The sequence below is a fragment of the Hemicordylus capensis genome, chromosome 3, assembly GCF_027244095.1.
Source record: "Hemicordylus capensis ecotype Gifberg chromosome 3, rHemCap1.1.pri, whole genome shotgun sequence".
In the NCBI taxonomy this organism is placed as follows: domain Eukaryota; kingdom Metazoa; phylum Chordata; class Lepidosauria; order Squamata; family Cordylidae; genus Hemicordylus; species Hemicordylus capensis.
In genome coordinates, this window is record NC_069659.1 from 322,923,489 (window position 1) to 322,940,378 (window position 16,890).

At 45.1% G+C, this 16,890-nt stretch overlaps 1 protein-coding gene across 2 annotated transcripts in view; it reads left to right on the forward strand.

Annotated features, from left to right (window-relative positions):
- Nucleotides 1-16,560, forward strand: part of ARHGEF26 (Rho guanine nucleotide exchange factor 26) — a 126,382-nt gene extending 109,822 nt beyond the window's left edge. For both annotated transcript variants that reach the window (XM_053308276.1, XM_053308277.1), the window contains exons 13-15: nucleotides 13,656-13,723; nucleotides 15,501-15,605; nucleotides 16,163-16,560. In XM_053308276.1, coding sequence (XP_053164251.1) covers nucleotides 13,656-13,723; nucleotides 15,501-15,605; nucleotides 16,163-16,305 — 316 coding nt within the window. In that variant the 3' untranslated portion in view covers nucleotides 16,306-16,560. The remainder of the gene's footprint in view (nucleotides 1-13,655; nucleotides 13,724-15,500; nucleotides 15,606-16,162) is intronic.
- The last annotated feature ends 330 nt before the right edge of the window (nucleotides 16,561-16,890 follow it).

The following is a 16,890-nucleotide window of genomic DNA, read 5'->3' on the forward strand; positions in this document are numbered from 1 at the left end:
AAGGTCCTTAGGGTACTCCACACACCCCCATTCGAACCGCAACAGTCCATTCCTCTTCGGATATTATCCATGAAGATGGCCTTCCTAGTAGCCATCACCTCCGCCAGGCTAGTCTCAGAGCTTAGGACAATTTCAGCCAACCGCAGGTTCTACATTTTCTCAGCAGACTTGGTGGCGTTAATACCAGACCTCTCTCATTCATACCTAAGGTTGCCTCAGTCTTCCATAGATCCCAGAACCTAATGCTGCCCTCTTTCTGACATAATCCCTCCCACCCTTGGGAAAAGGAATGACATAAACTAGACGTTTCCCGGTGCCGAAAGGTCTACCTCGCCTGGACATTCTCGTTCACAGAAGCCCTCTTCGTATCATTCCTCCCATCCACGATGGGACAACCAGTATCATCAGCTACTCTGGCTAGATGGATAAAGGCATGTGTTGCTTTGGCATATGAGGTGCAGCACCTATCTACTCCACTGAGGATAACAGCTCACTCCACCCATTTGGCAGCCACCTCAGCAGCCTTCTGTACGAATGCCCCCTTAGAGGACATTTGCAGAGCAGCGACATGGTCCGCTCCAACCACCTTCATCAGGCGTTACAAGCTGGATCTCTGGCACTCTGCTGAGGCTGCCTTCGGCAGGCGTGTCTTACAACATGTTCTTCCTCTCCAGTAGCCGCTGTTGCCCACCCTCCCAGGGTCTCACTAGCTGTGGCATGTCCCACGGAGATGTCCTCTCCTAGCAGCTGAGAAAGGAGCATTGGTCACTCACCATGAAGGCTTCTTCTTGCTGCTGGTGTTGAGGACATCTCAACCCACCCTGGGCATTCTCGGCTACTGGCCATCTTCTTCATGGCCTTGCTTTGTATCTGTTTTCATATTCTCACTGTTACTGTCATGCACTTGTCTTACCTTTCTAAAGGCTTGGCTGTTCAAACTAAACTGGGAGGGGTTATCCTCCTAGACCCTTTATAGGCTTGTAATTCATTTGAATATGTCCTGCCCTGGAGCATGCTAGGAAGGATAACCCATGGAGATATCCTCAACACCAGCAGCAAGAAGAAGCCTTCATGGTGATTGATCAATGCTCCTTTCTTCTTCATGGTCTCTGTGCATCACATACGTGGTATTTGCGCCTGCGTAGAGACCAGCCTCAGAATCTTCCAGAGATGAGGATAGAGATTTTGGTGGTATCCTCGCCCCTTTTGTATCCAATTTGTAGCTGTCCTGCTCTCATCTCCTTAGTTTTTCTCCAACCACCCCATCTCCACTTTTAAGGAAAAAATTATAATGATGTCTTGGAGGGAAGTAGTCTTAGTCACATCGCAGCTGGATTACTGTAACGCACTCTACGTGGCGCTGCCCTTGAAGAATATCCGGAAACTGCCGCTAGTGCAAAACGCAGCATCTAGGGTTTTATCCGGAGCTGCCCATTGGGAGCACATCATCCCCATTCTGAAAGAGTTGCACTGGCTGCCGGTTCGTTTCCGGGTCCAATTCAAGGTGCTGGTTTTGACCTTTAAAGCCCTCAGTGTTTGGGCCCGGGGTATTTGAGGGACCGCCTGCTCCCAAGGGTTGCTACCCGCTTGAGGGGGCCCTGCTCCAGGTGCCGACAATGAGAGAGGCCCAGCTGTCGTGCACTCGGAACAGGGCCTTCTCTGTTGCTGCCTCCAGACTTTGGAATGCTCTCTCAGTGGCCATTCACTCCTCGGACTCCATCACGGCTTTTAGAAAGCTTGTTAAAACTTGGCTTTTTATCCAGGCTTTTACATAATCATTTTTACTGCTGCTTCTGTGTGTTTTTACCTGTTGTATTGTTTTTATGCTTGTATTTTATAGATTTTAAATTTGGTTTGTTTTTATATTTTTTAGCTTAATATTTTTATTGTCTTTTTATTGTATGTTTTAACTTTTGTAAACCGCCTTGGGGTTGTCTTTTAACGAAAGGCGGTACATAAATGCAACAATAAAATAAATAAATAAATAAATAAAGTACCTGTCCTTTATTTAGTCCCTATTTATTCTGTCTTTCCACCTTCTCATTGTTCTCTTGCTTTTATGTGTTTTTATTTTTATCGGTAACCCGCCCCCTTGTTCCTGGTTTATGGCTACTAGAGCCTTCTTCAAACACTGTATTGCGTGCACAGCTAAACTGATCTCAGATGTTCATTCAAAGTGCCTATCGGGTGTAGTGGTGGAGGGATGCACGGGGATGAAACGCCAGTACTTATCGGCTTCTCTGCCTGTTGGGGTGGCCATGCCCATAGGGGCTGTCATGGATAGTATCTGCATTTCTTAATTTGCGACTACATCATTGGTGCCAATTGTGTTTGGGGGAAAGACACAAGGTCAACACTTGCCTTGTCTGCCAGAGCTTCACCCACCAAGCCTACTGTAATTCGACCATGAGGCTGTGCTCTCTGCTCTGGGAAAGGGAGCTTTTACAACAATCCATCTGGCCTACAGGGATTACCAGTACAGCTCCCTTCTTGCCCATGGGGATAGCCAATACAGCTCCCCCCAAAATGGCATCAGACTCTCCTATGTTTCCAACACCTGTTGCTTCGGTGGCCTCTGAGACTGTATTTGAATCTTCCCGTTTGGCTTCTGCCTCGGTTCCCAATGCTGCACCACTCCAGCTGTCTTTGCCACCTCAGCCCTTACCGTGGCCATCAAGGGGAACCAGCACAAGATCAAAATAAGTGCTAAACTCACCAAGAAGAAGCAGCCATTCTCTGCCACTGCAGGCCTCGAGCCCTAAAAGAAAAAGAAGCAGCACGCTAGTGCTACATCCAAACCCTCGGAGGCCCCAAAGCTGCCTCCGCTATCTCCCATCCTGGAACCATCATATGACTCCATTACTAAGGCGTGAGTGTTTGATGAGCCCTTTGATCCACCTGATCTCAACCCACCTCGATCACTATTCCTACACTGGTGACAATGAGCAGTTCCCACTCTCTCCCCAGGGTTCTGAATCACCCCCTGATGAGGAGCACAGGGATCACTGTCAGAGGGACCCATACTTCCTTTCACACTATGGGCCCTACATTCATTCCTTAGATGCTTGTAAATACCGATGCTATCATTGGAATGTTGCTCCCATAATTATCCCAGGCATTACAGGGAGAGGGATTAGACATGAAGACTTGACAGAGTGGGAATATGGCTCCTACTACCGCTACTCCCCACCAGCTCGACATCGCCCTCAAACCAGGACTAGGTCATTGTCTTGGTATCACCATATATCCCAGAGCCAATCCTGTAGAAGATCTTCCTTCCACAGCTATAGAGGTCACAGCCCCCATCGAACCTATCCAGACAGGACCACTTCTGTCCCCACAAAACTGCCTAAGGAGCCACAACTTCCTAAGATGCTTGGACCCAAAGCTGCACCATTGTTCCCATCCAACCCACCACAGTTAGGTGGCCCTGCACTACTTATTCCACTGGGAAACTTGCCAGGACCTGCAAGGACCTGGAGTATCAGGACCTGCATCTGGTCCTGATACTCCAATAGATCCTAATCTTTAAATAGGTTCCTCCTCTTTGGAATATGAATCGGATGTGTATGTCCAGTTCTTTCCACCAGAAGTTTTTCTAAATCATTCTTTGGATCCCTCAGGAGATACACTAGAACCTCACTCAAAATCAGACTCTGCATCGGAAGAGTCATTTACTCTAAGCAAATTGAAAGTATGGCAAAGGTCCTTGATGTTGAGATCCTCCCAAACACCACTGTGGCGCCTGATTCCGTATTTAATCTCATTGAGGCAGACACTAAAACTCTGCTTTCGCTGCCTCCTATCCCTACCATATTGGAGGTGGTGAAGCGCGCATGGGACAAGGCAGCCACATCCTCTCCAACAGCCAGATGCCTGGACAGTATATATTGCACACAGCAGACTGACTGCTCTTTCCTGTTTTAAACATCTCATCCCTAACTCATCCCAATAATAGTAGAGTATCACAGTCTCAGTAATGGTAGAACTTTATTAATGCCTGCGGATTGGGACCGATGGAAGCTAGACACAATTGGGAAAAGGAACTACTCCACAGCAGCTTTGCAGCTACTCATTGCCAGTTATCAAGCTTATATGTCACATTACGCTCACATGAGCTTTGAAAAGCTATCTCCATTTTTTGACCAGTTTGTACAACCTGACCAAAAGGGAGCAGCCTGCACCATATTGAATGAGGGTTAAAAAAAATCACAAAACGATTCCATTCCATGTGCCACACTGCAGACTGCATCTCTTGCACCATCTCGGCCTCGATTGCCTTGTGAAGACTTGCATGACTTAAGTCTATATCTCTGACCCAAAGGAAAGTCAAGGATCGAGGACCTGCCTTCAATGGCGAACACTTATTTGGTGATAAAACCGACAACACTCTAGAGCACATTCAGAAATTGAAATCAGTGACTCGTTATATGATACCCACCATCACCCATCAACTCTACTGCCCAGGGAAATGTTGACAGTGGAACAGACGCTTTGTTACTAATAGGCCCTACCTGCCACACTCTTAGGCCTATCACATTAACCAATACTACTCCTTTTGTAAGTCAGCCGCTCAGTCATTGGCATGAACATCTACAGCATTTAAACTACGTCAGTCCATCTACCTTAAGAAGATCTGACTACCACACAAGACTAACCTCATATCTACCGTAGTGGCGAGCTATAATAAGTGATTACTGGATTTTCTCCACTATCCAACATGGCTACCTAATTGTTTATATCAACCCCCCGCCAAAGTTGGGCCTCTGTCGAGCCAACTCCTCAAACACCTTCCCTTTTGGAAGAAGTACAGAAACTACTTAAGAAGCATGCCATATTAGAAGTCTCCCAACAGCTTCACCAGGCTTTCTACTCCAGGTACTTCATGGTACCCAAACACAATTTTGTCCAATACTATTGCTTCTGTAATGGTCACAATTCAAATGATTCTTGTGTTTCTTCCGCAATGTGCATGGTTTGCTTCCCTCGCTCTCCAAGGTGCATACTTCCACATTTCCATTCACTCACTCCCTCCATCACAGGTCTCTCCACTTCAAAGTGGGGGACTGCATCTAGCAATACTCCGTGTTTCCCTTCAGGCTAGCCTCCGCACCTTTACAAAAACCATGGCAGTCATGGCAGCATTCCTCCAATGTCAGGGGATTCAACTCTTTCCTTAACTCAATGATTGGCTGCTTGTTGCCTCTTCAGAGAACTTGCTCAGACATTGGGTACAGAGCTTAAGACTTCAGGTCAGCGATAAGAAGTCTCAGTTCTGCCCCGCAAAATGGATAGATATCATAGGCATCCACCTGAACATCTATCCTTCTGCTGCCTATCTATCACCCAACCATATTTCAGATATGTTTGCTGCTGCTCACCTCTTCTCAGCTCACCATGCAACAGTTTTTCAAGTTCAGTGTGTTCTCAGCCTCATAGCCTCGACTGTTTCTATTCTTCCGCATGCCAGACTCCATGTGTGAGTCATTCAGGCTTGGTTCCTACATGTCTTCTTTCTGTTAACAGTCAAAGACGCTCTCAGTCCCATCTGCAGGCTCCCAGGCAGCCCTGAGGTGGCTGAAGATAGATCATCTGACAACTAGCTGCCCTTTCACAACTCCCTCACCAGATGCGTCCCTCACCATGGATGCATCATGGAACAGCTGGGGAGCCCATTGTGGAGACCACATAGCTTCAGGAACCTGGTCAGGAGCTGACAAACTCTACCACATAAACTACCTGGAGTTCCTTTGTGCCCTCAAAAGTTTTTGGAACATCCTAAGAAGCAAATAAATTCTGGTCATTACAGACAATACCACCATGGCTGCCTATATTAATCGACAGGGAGGAACAAGATCCAGAACACTTCGGTTAACTCTCCGCCTCTGGAACTGGTACTTAGCCAGTGGCATTTTCCTTAAAGCAATCCATATACCAGGAGACAAGAATACTCTTGCTGACTCTCCTAGCTGACAGAAATATCCTTCTCACAAATGGCAGCTACATTCAGATGTCTCTGACCTTTTCCAACTATTATTATTATTATTATTATTATTATTATTTCTTGTTTACACAGTCAGACAGGTGTTATTGACTGGTTTGTTTTATCCAGACATCGAGTCCTTCCCAAGGACCTGGGATGCCAGAATTTTATTGTCAATGGTTATAGATATCGTCGCAGAATATAGGCTGTTCCCAGTAAAGCTGCTTTTTGTAATTGGCTGATGGTGATTTCTGTGGCCCCTATGGTGTTGAGGTGCTCTTCAAGGTCTTTTGGAACTGCACCCAGGGCACCAATTACCACTGGGATTATTTTGGTCTTCTTCTGCCACAGCCTTTCAATTTCAATTTGTAGATCTTTGTATTTGGTGATTTTTTCTATTTCTTTTTCTTCTATTCTGCTATCCCCTGGTATTGCTATGACGATTATTTTGACTTGTTTTTCTTTCTTCTCGACTACAGTGATATCTGGTGTATTGTGTGGCAGATGTTTGTCTGTTTGTAGTCGGAAGTCCCATAATATTTTTACATCTTCATTTTCTTCAACTTTTTCAATTTTATGGTCCCACCAATTCTTGGCTACAGGTAGCTTGTATTTTTTGCAGATGTTCCAGTGTATCATCCCTGCTACCTTGTCATGCCTTTGTTTGTAGTCAGTCTGTGCGATCTTCTTACAACAGCTGATCAGGTGGTCCACTGTTTCATCTGCTTCTTTACAAAGGCGGCACTTGCTGTTTGTTGTGGATTTTTCGACTTTTGCTCTTATTGCATTTGTTCTTAGTGCCTGTTCTTGTGCAGCCAGTATTAAACCCTCTGTTTCTTTCTTCAAGTTGCCATTCTTAAGCCATTGCCAGGTCTTGGTGATGTCTGATTTTCCACTTATATTGTGTAAATATTGACCATGCAGGGGCTTATTTCTCCATTTTTCTGCTCGGTTCTTGACTTGTTCTTTCTTGTAGGCCTGCTTTGTTTCATTGGTGTTGAATAGTTTCGCGTTCCTGACCATTTGAAGTGCATCTTCTTCACTGTCCCTTATATATTCTTCAAGGCCTCTTTTCTCCTCCTCTACTGTTTGATGGACTTGCAGCATTCCTCTTCCACCTGAGCTGCAAGGGAGGTAGAGCCTATCTACATCACTGCGGGGGTGCAGAGCATGATTGATGGTCATGATTTTCCTGGTCTTACGATCTAGCGTCTCTAGCTCTGCCTGGGTCCATTCTATTATTCCTGCAGTGTATTTGATAACAGGTATAGCCCAGGTGTTTATGGCTTGTATGATGTTCCCGCCATTGAGTTTGGACTTGAGGATTTTTCTGACTCTCCTGATGTATTATTATTATTATTATTTATTTTTACATTTATATCCCGCTCTTTCTCCAAGGAGCCCAGAGCGGTGTACTACATACTTGAGTTTCTCTTTCACAGCAACCCTGTGAAGTAGGTTAGGCTGAGAGAGAAGTGACTGGCCCAGAGTCACCCAGCTAGTTTCATGGCTGAATGGGGATTTGAACTCGGGTCTCCCCGGTCCTAGTCCAGCACTCTAACCACTACACCATGCTAGCTCTCGCTATGGGGCATGCCAACCATAGATGGATGCATTTGCAGATGCTCACAATCGACTATGTTGACACTGCTTCAGTTGTGGCACTGTGGGTCAAGGCTCCAAGGGCAACAGTCTCTTTTCAGATTGGTGGGGGGAGTACATCTACGTCTTTCCCCCATTTCCCCTGATTCCTTGGGTACTTTAAAAAATCTGGACTGACATTGCATTCTGATCACAACGTTGTGGCCTTGCCAACACTGGTTCGCCACCCTCATGTCTCTAGCAAGAGGAACTTGCCTTCATCTCCCCAGTCTCAACGGGGACCTCTTACTCTCAACAGGATTGACCGACCTGCACCTGAGTCTCTCGGTCCTGTCCCTGACTGCATGGCATTTGAACATAAACTGCCCACCTCAATAGCTGACACAGTTCTTCCCTATGCACTTAAGCCTTACACACACACACAACTTACAAAATGAAATTGAAATGCTTTACTGAATATGCCAAAAAGAGTTGTTTGGATGGACCCTCAACTGTCTTCAGTGAACAATGTCCTTACTTACTTCTCAGAACTAAAGAGGACTGGTTTGTCCATCTCCTCCTTGAAGGTACACTTTGTGGCCACTTCATCACATCATATTACTGGTTCTTTCTTTAAACATCTTGTTAAAATGTTTTTCAAAGTGTTAGACCATTTATTCCCACCAGCACCCAAGTTAGCACCTACCTGGGATTTACCTTTAGGCCTCTATATGTTGACCGATAGACCATTTGAACCCATTGCTACCACAGATTTGCATATACTTACCTTTAAAGTGGTTTTTCTGACTTCAGCCTGCCGGATGAGTGAACTCAGAGCCCTCCAGGCAGACCCACCTTTCCTGGCCTTCCACAAGGACAACGTCTCTCTTATGCCAGACATAACCTTTTTGCCTAAAGTGTTGTCACAATTCCACCTTTCTCAAGAAATCTCTCCCAGTGTTTTTCCTTGAACCCCGATCTATGGAGGAACGCAAGTGGCACTCCCTGGATGTCTGCAGGGCCTTAGTCTTTTGTATACATAGGTCAAAAGAGTTCCGAAGATCTAATGCCCTTTTCATCTGTTACAGAGAACTGAACAAGGGCCTACTACAGACTTCTTCTCAGAGACTATCCACCTTGATATGTTCCACCATCAAACTGTGTTACCCATTGGCTAAGTGGCCCCTACCTGCTTCAGTGTATGTCCATTCCACACAGTCTGTAGCAATCTCCTGCTACTTTCCTTGCTGGAATTATTCTGGACATAATCTGCAGAGCTGCCACCTGGTCCCAGACCACCACCTTTATCCGGCATATGTGTTGCATCTGAGAACAAGGAGTGATGCCTTCTTTGGTTCCATGATGCTTTGCACTGTGACTCAGTGAGGCTGCCCCACCTCCACAGTAAGAAACTTGCTATCTCCCATATGTGTGGTGCACAGAGACTATGAAGAAGAACAGGTTGCTTACCTGTAATGATGTCTCTTCAAGTGGTCTTCTGTGCATTCACACGACCAACTCACCCTACCCGCTACAGACTGTTTCTTCCTTCTAGGTACTGTGGCAGTCACTTCAACTAAGGAGATAGAGCAGGACAGCCACAGAGTGGCTAAAAGGGGGTGGGGCTACCACAAACATATCTCTCTCTCTCTCTCTCGCTCTCGCTCTGGAAGGTTCCAAAGCTGGCTTCTGTGCAGGCACAAATCCCATATGTGTGAATGCACAGAAGACCACTCGAAGAAACATCATGACAAGTAAGCAACCTGTTCTTTCTGAACTCATCTGAAAAGCCCTGATTCTGTGTGATGCTCCTCATATCGTGCAGTAATTTGAGCATGCAGTAATTTCTGAGTAATTCAGTAATTCAGAGCATGCAGTAACTTGTTCTGTCTGTGTAACTGCCTTAAAAATATGGTGGGTATTAGTATAACTGAAATCACACATTTCTTGTGCCATGGTGCCCTTCTCAGAACCTAATAGGCTGAAAAACATTCATGGTTATCACTGTCATTCTTACACTCCTGTCTTTTCAAACTGGTTTAATTCAATTTCCAGTTTTAGTTTTTGTTTTCTGGTGTGTTTTTTTAAAGCACTGAAACTTTGCCTTGCTAATACATTTGAGCAGTTTGCTGGATTTATGATAACTGGAAGATAAACTTCAACCCTTCTTACATGTGCCATGAACTGTATTTGAAATATAATTGGGACTTCAGGATTTAAAGAGCAACGATAACTTTCTACTGAAACATATTCTCCACTGGCCTGACCCATGTGAATTTGAGAATCCTTTTGACATAGTCACACGGAAGACAATACTCCACTACAATAAGTTTTGTACAGTGCCAGGGATAATGATGTGCTCAAGTCTTAAATCTGTTTAATTTAAGCTAGTTATATCTTAGCCATTTATGTGAAACGTTTATAGATTATTCTTGGCCCTTTTGTCTTTTATCAGAATGATACCTAGAGGACTAGGTGGGGTATAACAGAAATGAAATGAAAATAATTACTGATTTTCCCTATCCCCCCAAATATTCTAATGACCTAGCTCATATGTAGAGCTAAACCATGGTTTGGTGTTGGTAGTATGAATGTTGGGCTCACCCTTTCCCCCTCATACACAAAAAGAGGAAATTTGAAATCTTGGCTTGTCCAAAATCTATGGCCCAATTCAGACATCACTCCAAACCTCTCAAGTAAACGTAACTGAAGTAGGTGTTTACAATTGTCTAAATATGTGAAGCTGCAGTTCCGTCACCCAACCGCAGCTCCGTTTTTGCTGTTTAGAGCTTATAGGTTATAACCACCACCCTGTATTTTGCTTGGAAAGTTATTGGGAGCCTGTGTAGCGCTTTTAGAATAGGAGTAATATGGTCTCTCCAGGATGACCCAGAGACCAACTTGGCTGCTGCATTCTGTACCAGGTGCAGTTTCTGGACTACGTACAAAGGGAGCCCCAATAGTGCATTGCAGTAATCTAGTCTTGAAATCACCAGCATATGTACTATTGTTCTGAGGTAGTTTATCTCAAGAAATGGATGCAGCTGGCGTATCATCTTAAGTTGATAGAAAGCACCTCTAGTCACTTCAACTTGAGAAACCAGAGCAAGTTTTGGATCCATGAGCACCCCCAGACTGCATACCTGTTCCTTCTAGGGAAGTGTGACTCAATCCAGAACCAGTAGATCAAAATTGTCTAGAGGAAGAAAGCTGGTCTTGTGGTAGCAAGCATGACTTGTCCCCTTAGCTAAGCAGGGTCTGCCCTGGCTGCATATGAAAGGGAGACTAGAAGTGTGAGCACTGTAAGATATTCCACTTAGGGCAGTGTTTCTTAACCTTGGGCCCCCAGATGTTGATGGACTACAACCCCCATCATCCCCAGCCACAATGGACATGGCTGGGGATGTTGGGAGTTGTAGTCCATCAACATCTGGGGGCCCAAGGTTAAGAAACACTGCTTTAGGGGATGGAGCTGTTCTCGGAAGAGCATCTAGGTTCTTCTAAGTTCCCTCCCTGGCATCTCCAAGATAGGGCCGAGAGAGATTCCTGCCTACAACCTTGGAGAAGCCGCTGCCAGTCTGTGAAGACAATACTGCGCCAGATGGACCTATGGTCTGACTCAGTATATGGCAGCTTCCTATGTCTTCTGAGCCTGCACAATAAGTACCTCCATCTTATTTGGATTCAGCTTGTTATCCCTCATCCAGCCCATCACAGGAGTAGACGCAGCTTTGGACTCTGGGAGGCTGTTCTCTTGCACAGCCAAGACCAGGCTAAGGCAGCCAAGCCTGGGCTTAGCTGTGTGTGAGAACCCACGGGAGCTGACCAGCTGCCGGCGGCACCACAGCTGCAAACCCGCCTACGAAGCCTGCATCAGGTGATGCTGTCCATGTGCTGGCTCAGTGCCTAGAGGCTGTCAGAACCTGGATGGGCCAAAACAAACTCGGACTCAATCCCTCCAAGACTGAGTTGCTCTTGTTCAGTTTGCAATCTGGCCAATGGCCATGTGTGCATTTATCTCTTGACAGGGTTGCGCTTCCCTTGAGAGAGATAGTTCATGATCTGGGGTCCTTCTGGAATCGCAGCTCCTGCTTGAACAGCAGGTGGAGGCCATGGCCAGGGGTGCCTTTGCCCAGCTTCAGCTGGTTGGCCAGTTACGGCCTTTCCTCGACCAGCAGGCCCTGGCAAAAGTAACTCATGCCTTTATTACCTCTCGTTTGGATTACTGTAATGCACTCTACCTAGGGTTGCCTTTGAAAAAGATTTGGAAGCTTCATCTAGTCCAGAATGCAGCGACCTGCCGCCTCATGGGTGGCCGTAGATTTCATGGTGTCACACCTCTTTTACGGCCGATGCACTGGTTGCCTGTTCACTTCTGGGTCCAATTCAAAGTGCTGGTTTTCACCTACAAAACCCTTATGGGCTTAGCGCCTATATATCTCCGGGATCGTCTCTCCCAGCTGGTTGTATCTTGGCCTGTGAGGTCTTCTCAGCTGGCCCTCCTTAAGTGTCCTGGGCCCATAGGAGGGCCTTCTCTGTGGCTGCCCTTCTTCTTTTCCCTCCCTCCCTAGCTGCTTTTAAGGCCTTTCTTAAATCCTACCTCTTTCACCAGGCATTTGCCCTTTATTTTATTTTATTTTATTATTTTATTTTTAAATTGTGATTGGTATTGTTGTCCACTGCCCAGAGTCTTTGGAGGAGGCGGTATATAAGAAAATTTTAATAACTAAATCAATCTTAAATGGGATTGAGGGAGCAAGCGCTCCCTTAGCCCTGTTTGTTTTATTGTGTGCAGCAGTGCTGGCTGCTTTTAGCCAGAGCTGTAGCAGTGTCGGGCACTCACCCATCACTGTGGGGATCCCCACAATGCACTGCACATTTGCATGGCGCATTGTAGGATTTCTGGGGGCCAGGACTATGCTTCCTGGGCCCCAGTCCTCCACGCTGGCAGGGGCAGCCGGTTTCTGTCTGGGCGGGCAAGTTGCATGCCCAACCAGCACTGACCCAACAATCCTCTGCAGGGGAGATGAGCTTCTCTAGCCTTCCTCCCCGCACGCCCTCAAGCCCTTCTCACTGATCATGAGAAAGGGTTCTGGGTGTGTTCAGAGAAGTACACCTGTCCGGTTCTACAATTGATGCGTGACTTATACATACAGCAAAACGAGGTGGTAGATGTCCGGAAATGGCTGAATGGACTGTACAGCTTCAGACTACAAATTGAGAAGTCTTATTTTTAGTGCTTCCTAGACTTAAAACTCACAAAAATACAAAGCTGCCTGCAAGCTGATAATATAGCATAGTGGGCTGGGCTGGGCTTTAACTTTTCTTTCTGATGTGCTAGAATTTAAACATGACATCTCCCTCCTGAAGCTGGTGGGTGGGGGGGGGTGGAATCCACATCGGCCTACCCTTTCCTCTTCATTTTTCACTCATCCTTCTCTTCTCATCACCGGCACAAGGAGGAGATGAGTTGTAGACTATGTTTTAGTTTCAATAACCCAGGCAAGATTAATAAAGAAACAATGGAGAAACTACAGTGCGTATACTGAGCTTGATGCTTAGGTGATGGGGGTTCATCACCATTCAGCCATTGATTTTTCTGGGTAGCCAGTTGCAAGCGATTGCCTGGCTTGCCCTATCCACCCCTAGCACAGTATCTCCAGTGACTGTTGCTGGTGTCTATCTTATGTTTCTTTTTAGACTGAGTGTCCTTTGGGGACAGGGATCCTTCTTATTTATTTATTATTTCTCTGTGTAAACCACCCTGAGCCATTTTTGGAAGGGCGGTATAGAAATCGAATGAATAAATAATAATAAATAAGTTCCCCATGCTGATCTGTGTGTCAAGAGGATGACGATAGGTCACTTATGGAAGTGTTGTTACCTGTTCTGAGTTCACACGGACCCAACAACAAGGATCTGAGTACAGGCCTTATTGCTTGACAAACAAGAGTTCTTCAGGAGCAAAAATAAATGTATCTTCTCATAACGAGTGAGGATTTGAATTCAGAACACACAATAAAGCCTAAATGCCAGTTGACTGAAAAACCTGAGCTGTGGAAAATCCATTTATTTTCTTCTTCTTCTCCAGGAATGAGCGGGCTCGTTGGATTACTGCACTTGGACAGAGCTGTGATAAACGGACCATGGATAGGACAAGTATGTGAAAAATGAGACGGTTCTTCTGGGCTTTGACGTGAAATAGAAATGCACTGTCCTTTTTGTGGACAATTTCGATAAATGTTGAATGTCAAAGTAAATCTATTGCCTGTGTTTCTGTGTTGATGTGTTGAATGTAATCCACTAAATCCCTCCTGAACTTTTCTTTTACATCAGCAAAAAGGAAGCTTCTTGGAAAAATAGTTTTCTTGAGTATTTGTTTCAAAATACGTTGTACTCCTATCGACTTTAAGTTTTAAGTACAATTCAAGTTTGCTCTGTGTAGTTTTGCTGTATTTTGGGGATGGTGGAAATGACTGTTTTACCAGGTGGTTATGTGTGCACTCTGTTAAGTTACCACTTGCTAACGGCATGCTCTGAGCAATTCAGACATCACGCAGAATTTCAGTTAAAGCTAGCACTGCATGGCATCTCTGAGCCTCGGGAGTTTCTGTTCCTCCCTCCTATCCCCACATGAGCATCCACTTCCCAGCTAGGTTAAAATAAACCAACAATGGTCATGATGTCCAAACCCACTAGGCTTATACTAGCCTACTTGTTCCAAATAACCTGAGATCTGTACACAGGTTTGAAGTTACAGATCTTGGTTTAAGTAGGCTAGAATAAACCAAGATTGGTGAGTTCACATGCCTAGTTTGTCTTAACCTAGATGGAGATATTCATGCAGGGATGGGAGGAAAGAAACCATGCTCCCAAGGCTCCGACACATTGCACAGAGCCTCGTTTTAACCAAGGTTATGTGTGATGTCTGAACCAGCCCCTTTTCTCTCCTCTGAAATAGCACTTCTGCATGTCTTTTGGATTAGGTAGATGAGAAAGCTCTGAATTCCAAAGCCTTTTATCCATAAACAACAAGATCCAGCTAAGTCCTGTTGAAACTGATGGGAGATTAACATTTTTCTGTGGGCTTAAAGTGTATTTTCCATATGATAAATTCATTGTCACTTTTATAACCTGATGTGTGAAATCGGAGCAGTGGTTCACTTACCATGAAGGCTTCTAATGGTTGCTGAGGCCAGGAACATCTCTATGGGTTATCCCTCTCTCGAGCTCCAAGTAAGGACAGATCTGATTTGTTAGAAAAAGAACAGGCCCACTCGAACTTGAGGGGGATAACCCAACCCCATTTCTTTCGGGCCAAGTTACTTGAGGTACAACATATGGTAAACCATAAATTAATTTACAAAGGCTTACCGAGTGTTAACAATAAGACCACAATCCTCTGAGTATCTCCTCACAGTGGACAGGCAAGCCCAATGTGCCTCCATCCTAATAGTCTGAGTGGTGAACTTTTTCCAGGAACAGGCAAGTGTGCCAAGACTGGGTGGGCCGAGATGTCCCTGGCCTCAGCAACCAGAAGAAGCCTTCACAGTAAGTGAACCAATGCTCCGTTCTCTGTTGCTGAAGGCCAGGGACATCTCAGCCCATCCAGTCTTGGTGCGTATGCCTGTTCCTGGAAAAAGTTCACAACTCAGACTATTAGGATGGAGGTACACTGGGCTTGCCTGTCCACTGTGAGGAGATACTCAGAGGGTTGTGCTCTTATTGTTAACACTCGGTATGCCTTTGTAAATTAATTTATGGTTTACCATACATTGTACCTTAAGTAACTTGGCCCGAAAGAAATGGACACTACAAGCTGACTGCCATAAACCATTGCCTTTTCTCAAGTCAGTGAATGGCAAGAAAGTAAGTTGCAAAGCAATAAGTGTGTCATGTGTATTCTCTCTTAAACTGAACTCATCTTTCCTCTCAGCTCTGACCCAGGTTGAAGTCATCAGAACATACACTGCCAAGCAATCAGATGAACTGTCCCTCCAAGCTGCTGATGTGGTTTTGGTCTATCAGAAAGTTAACGATGGTGAGTCAGCTCTGTAGCTGCTTGTTTGCCACAAATGGAAGCAATGTTTTCAAACAATTACGAGGAAATACAGCATCTGCCTCAAGGATATAGCACAGAAGGCCATAACCCAGAATCTTAACCCCTCTTCAGATGTTTGTGGATCAGTGCGATAGAGGCTTAAATGTGCCGAAAGCAGGTTGGAAATCCTGCCCTGTCACTTACTCACTCTGCCGCGCTGCTCATGGATACACCCGGGTTCATCCAAAGAGCCAAAAGTCATATCTGTGAGTGACGGGTCAGGCCAGGATTTCTAACCCACTTTCAGCCCGTTTGAGCATGTACTCCACCAATCCACAGATGTATGGATTTATTCTTTCTTCATTGTGCTTTCTGTGTGTGTGTAGAGAGTCAGCTCAGAAAGCTGAACAGGGCTATTGCCTATTCTGTTTGTGTGTTCCTCAAGTTTTTTATTTGGAGCTCTGTTTTTACTTCAGAGCACAATTTGCAGATTTCTTTTAACCAATATTTTCTTAAGATGTTTATGTTTATCATATTTAGTTCATTATTTATTGCAGGTTGGTATGAAGGAGAGCGATTGCGTGATGGTGAGAGAGGGTGGTTTCCAATGGAATGTGCCAAGGAGATCACATGTCAAGCCACAATTGAGAAGAACATGGAGCGAATGGGACGTTTGCTTGGCCTTGAAACAAATGTATAGACTCTTTCTGCTGTATCTATACTCTAGATTTGCACTACATGAAGTCTCTAGTGTTGTGGTCTCCTCCAGAAGGTTCCTTTACAGCTGTTAACATGGTGCAGGGGGGATTTTGAGTCTGTGCAACAACTTGGAATAGAAACAGCAAGCAATCGCATGCAAATAGGCTTTCCCCCGTTTAAATATTCTACCACTTAAAGTTATTTGAATGACAAATGAATTTTTACAAACCACTTTTAAATAAAGGTTAATTTTATATTTGGATGGCATCATTTGGGCTGTAATGGTGGAATAACCACTCCTGAATTTTCATCATGAAGTTCCTTTGCTTTAGACATTGGCCAACAACATCCTATAGCCACTGTGAGCAGTTCAAGAACTGATGCACGCTCAAAAAACTGTTTGATGTCATTGCGCAAGAGCACTCTTGCACAAATACACAAAATGGTGTAGACATAGGCTCTGGATGGCTATTATTTCGAATGGCCATTACACAACTATTTGTCCAATTTTGTGTGTTTGCTCAAAAGCACTTGCTCAACTTGTCTTGCCCAACTGCATCAGTTTTGCTAGCATGCAGCAGTTCCC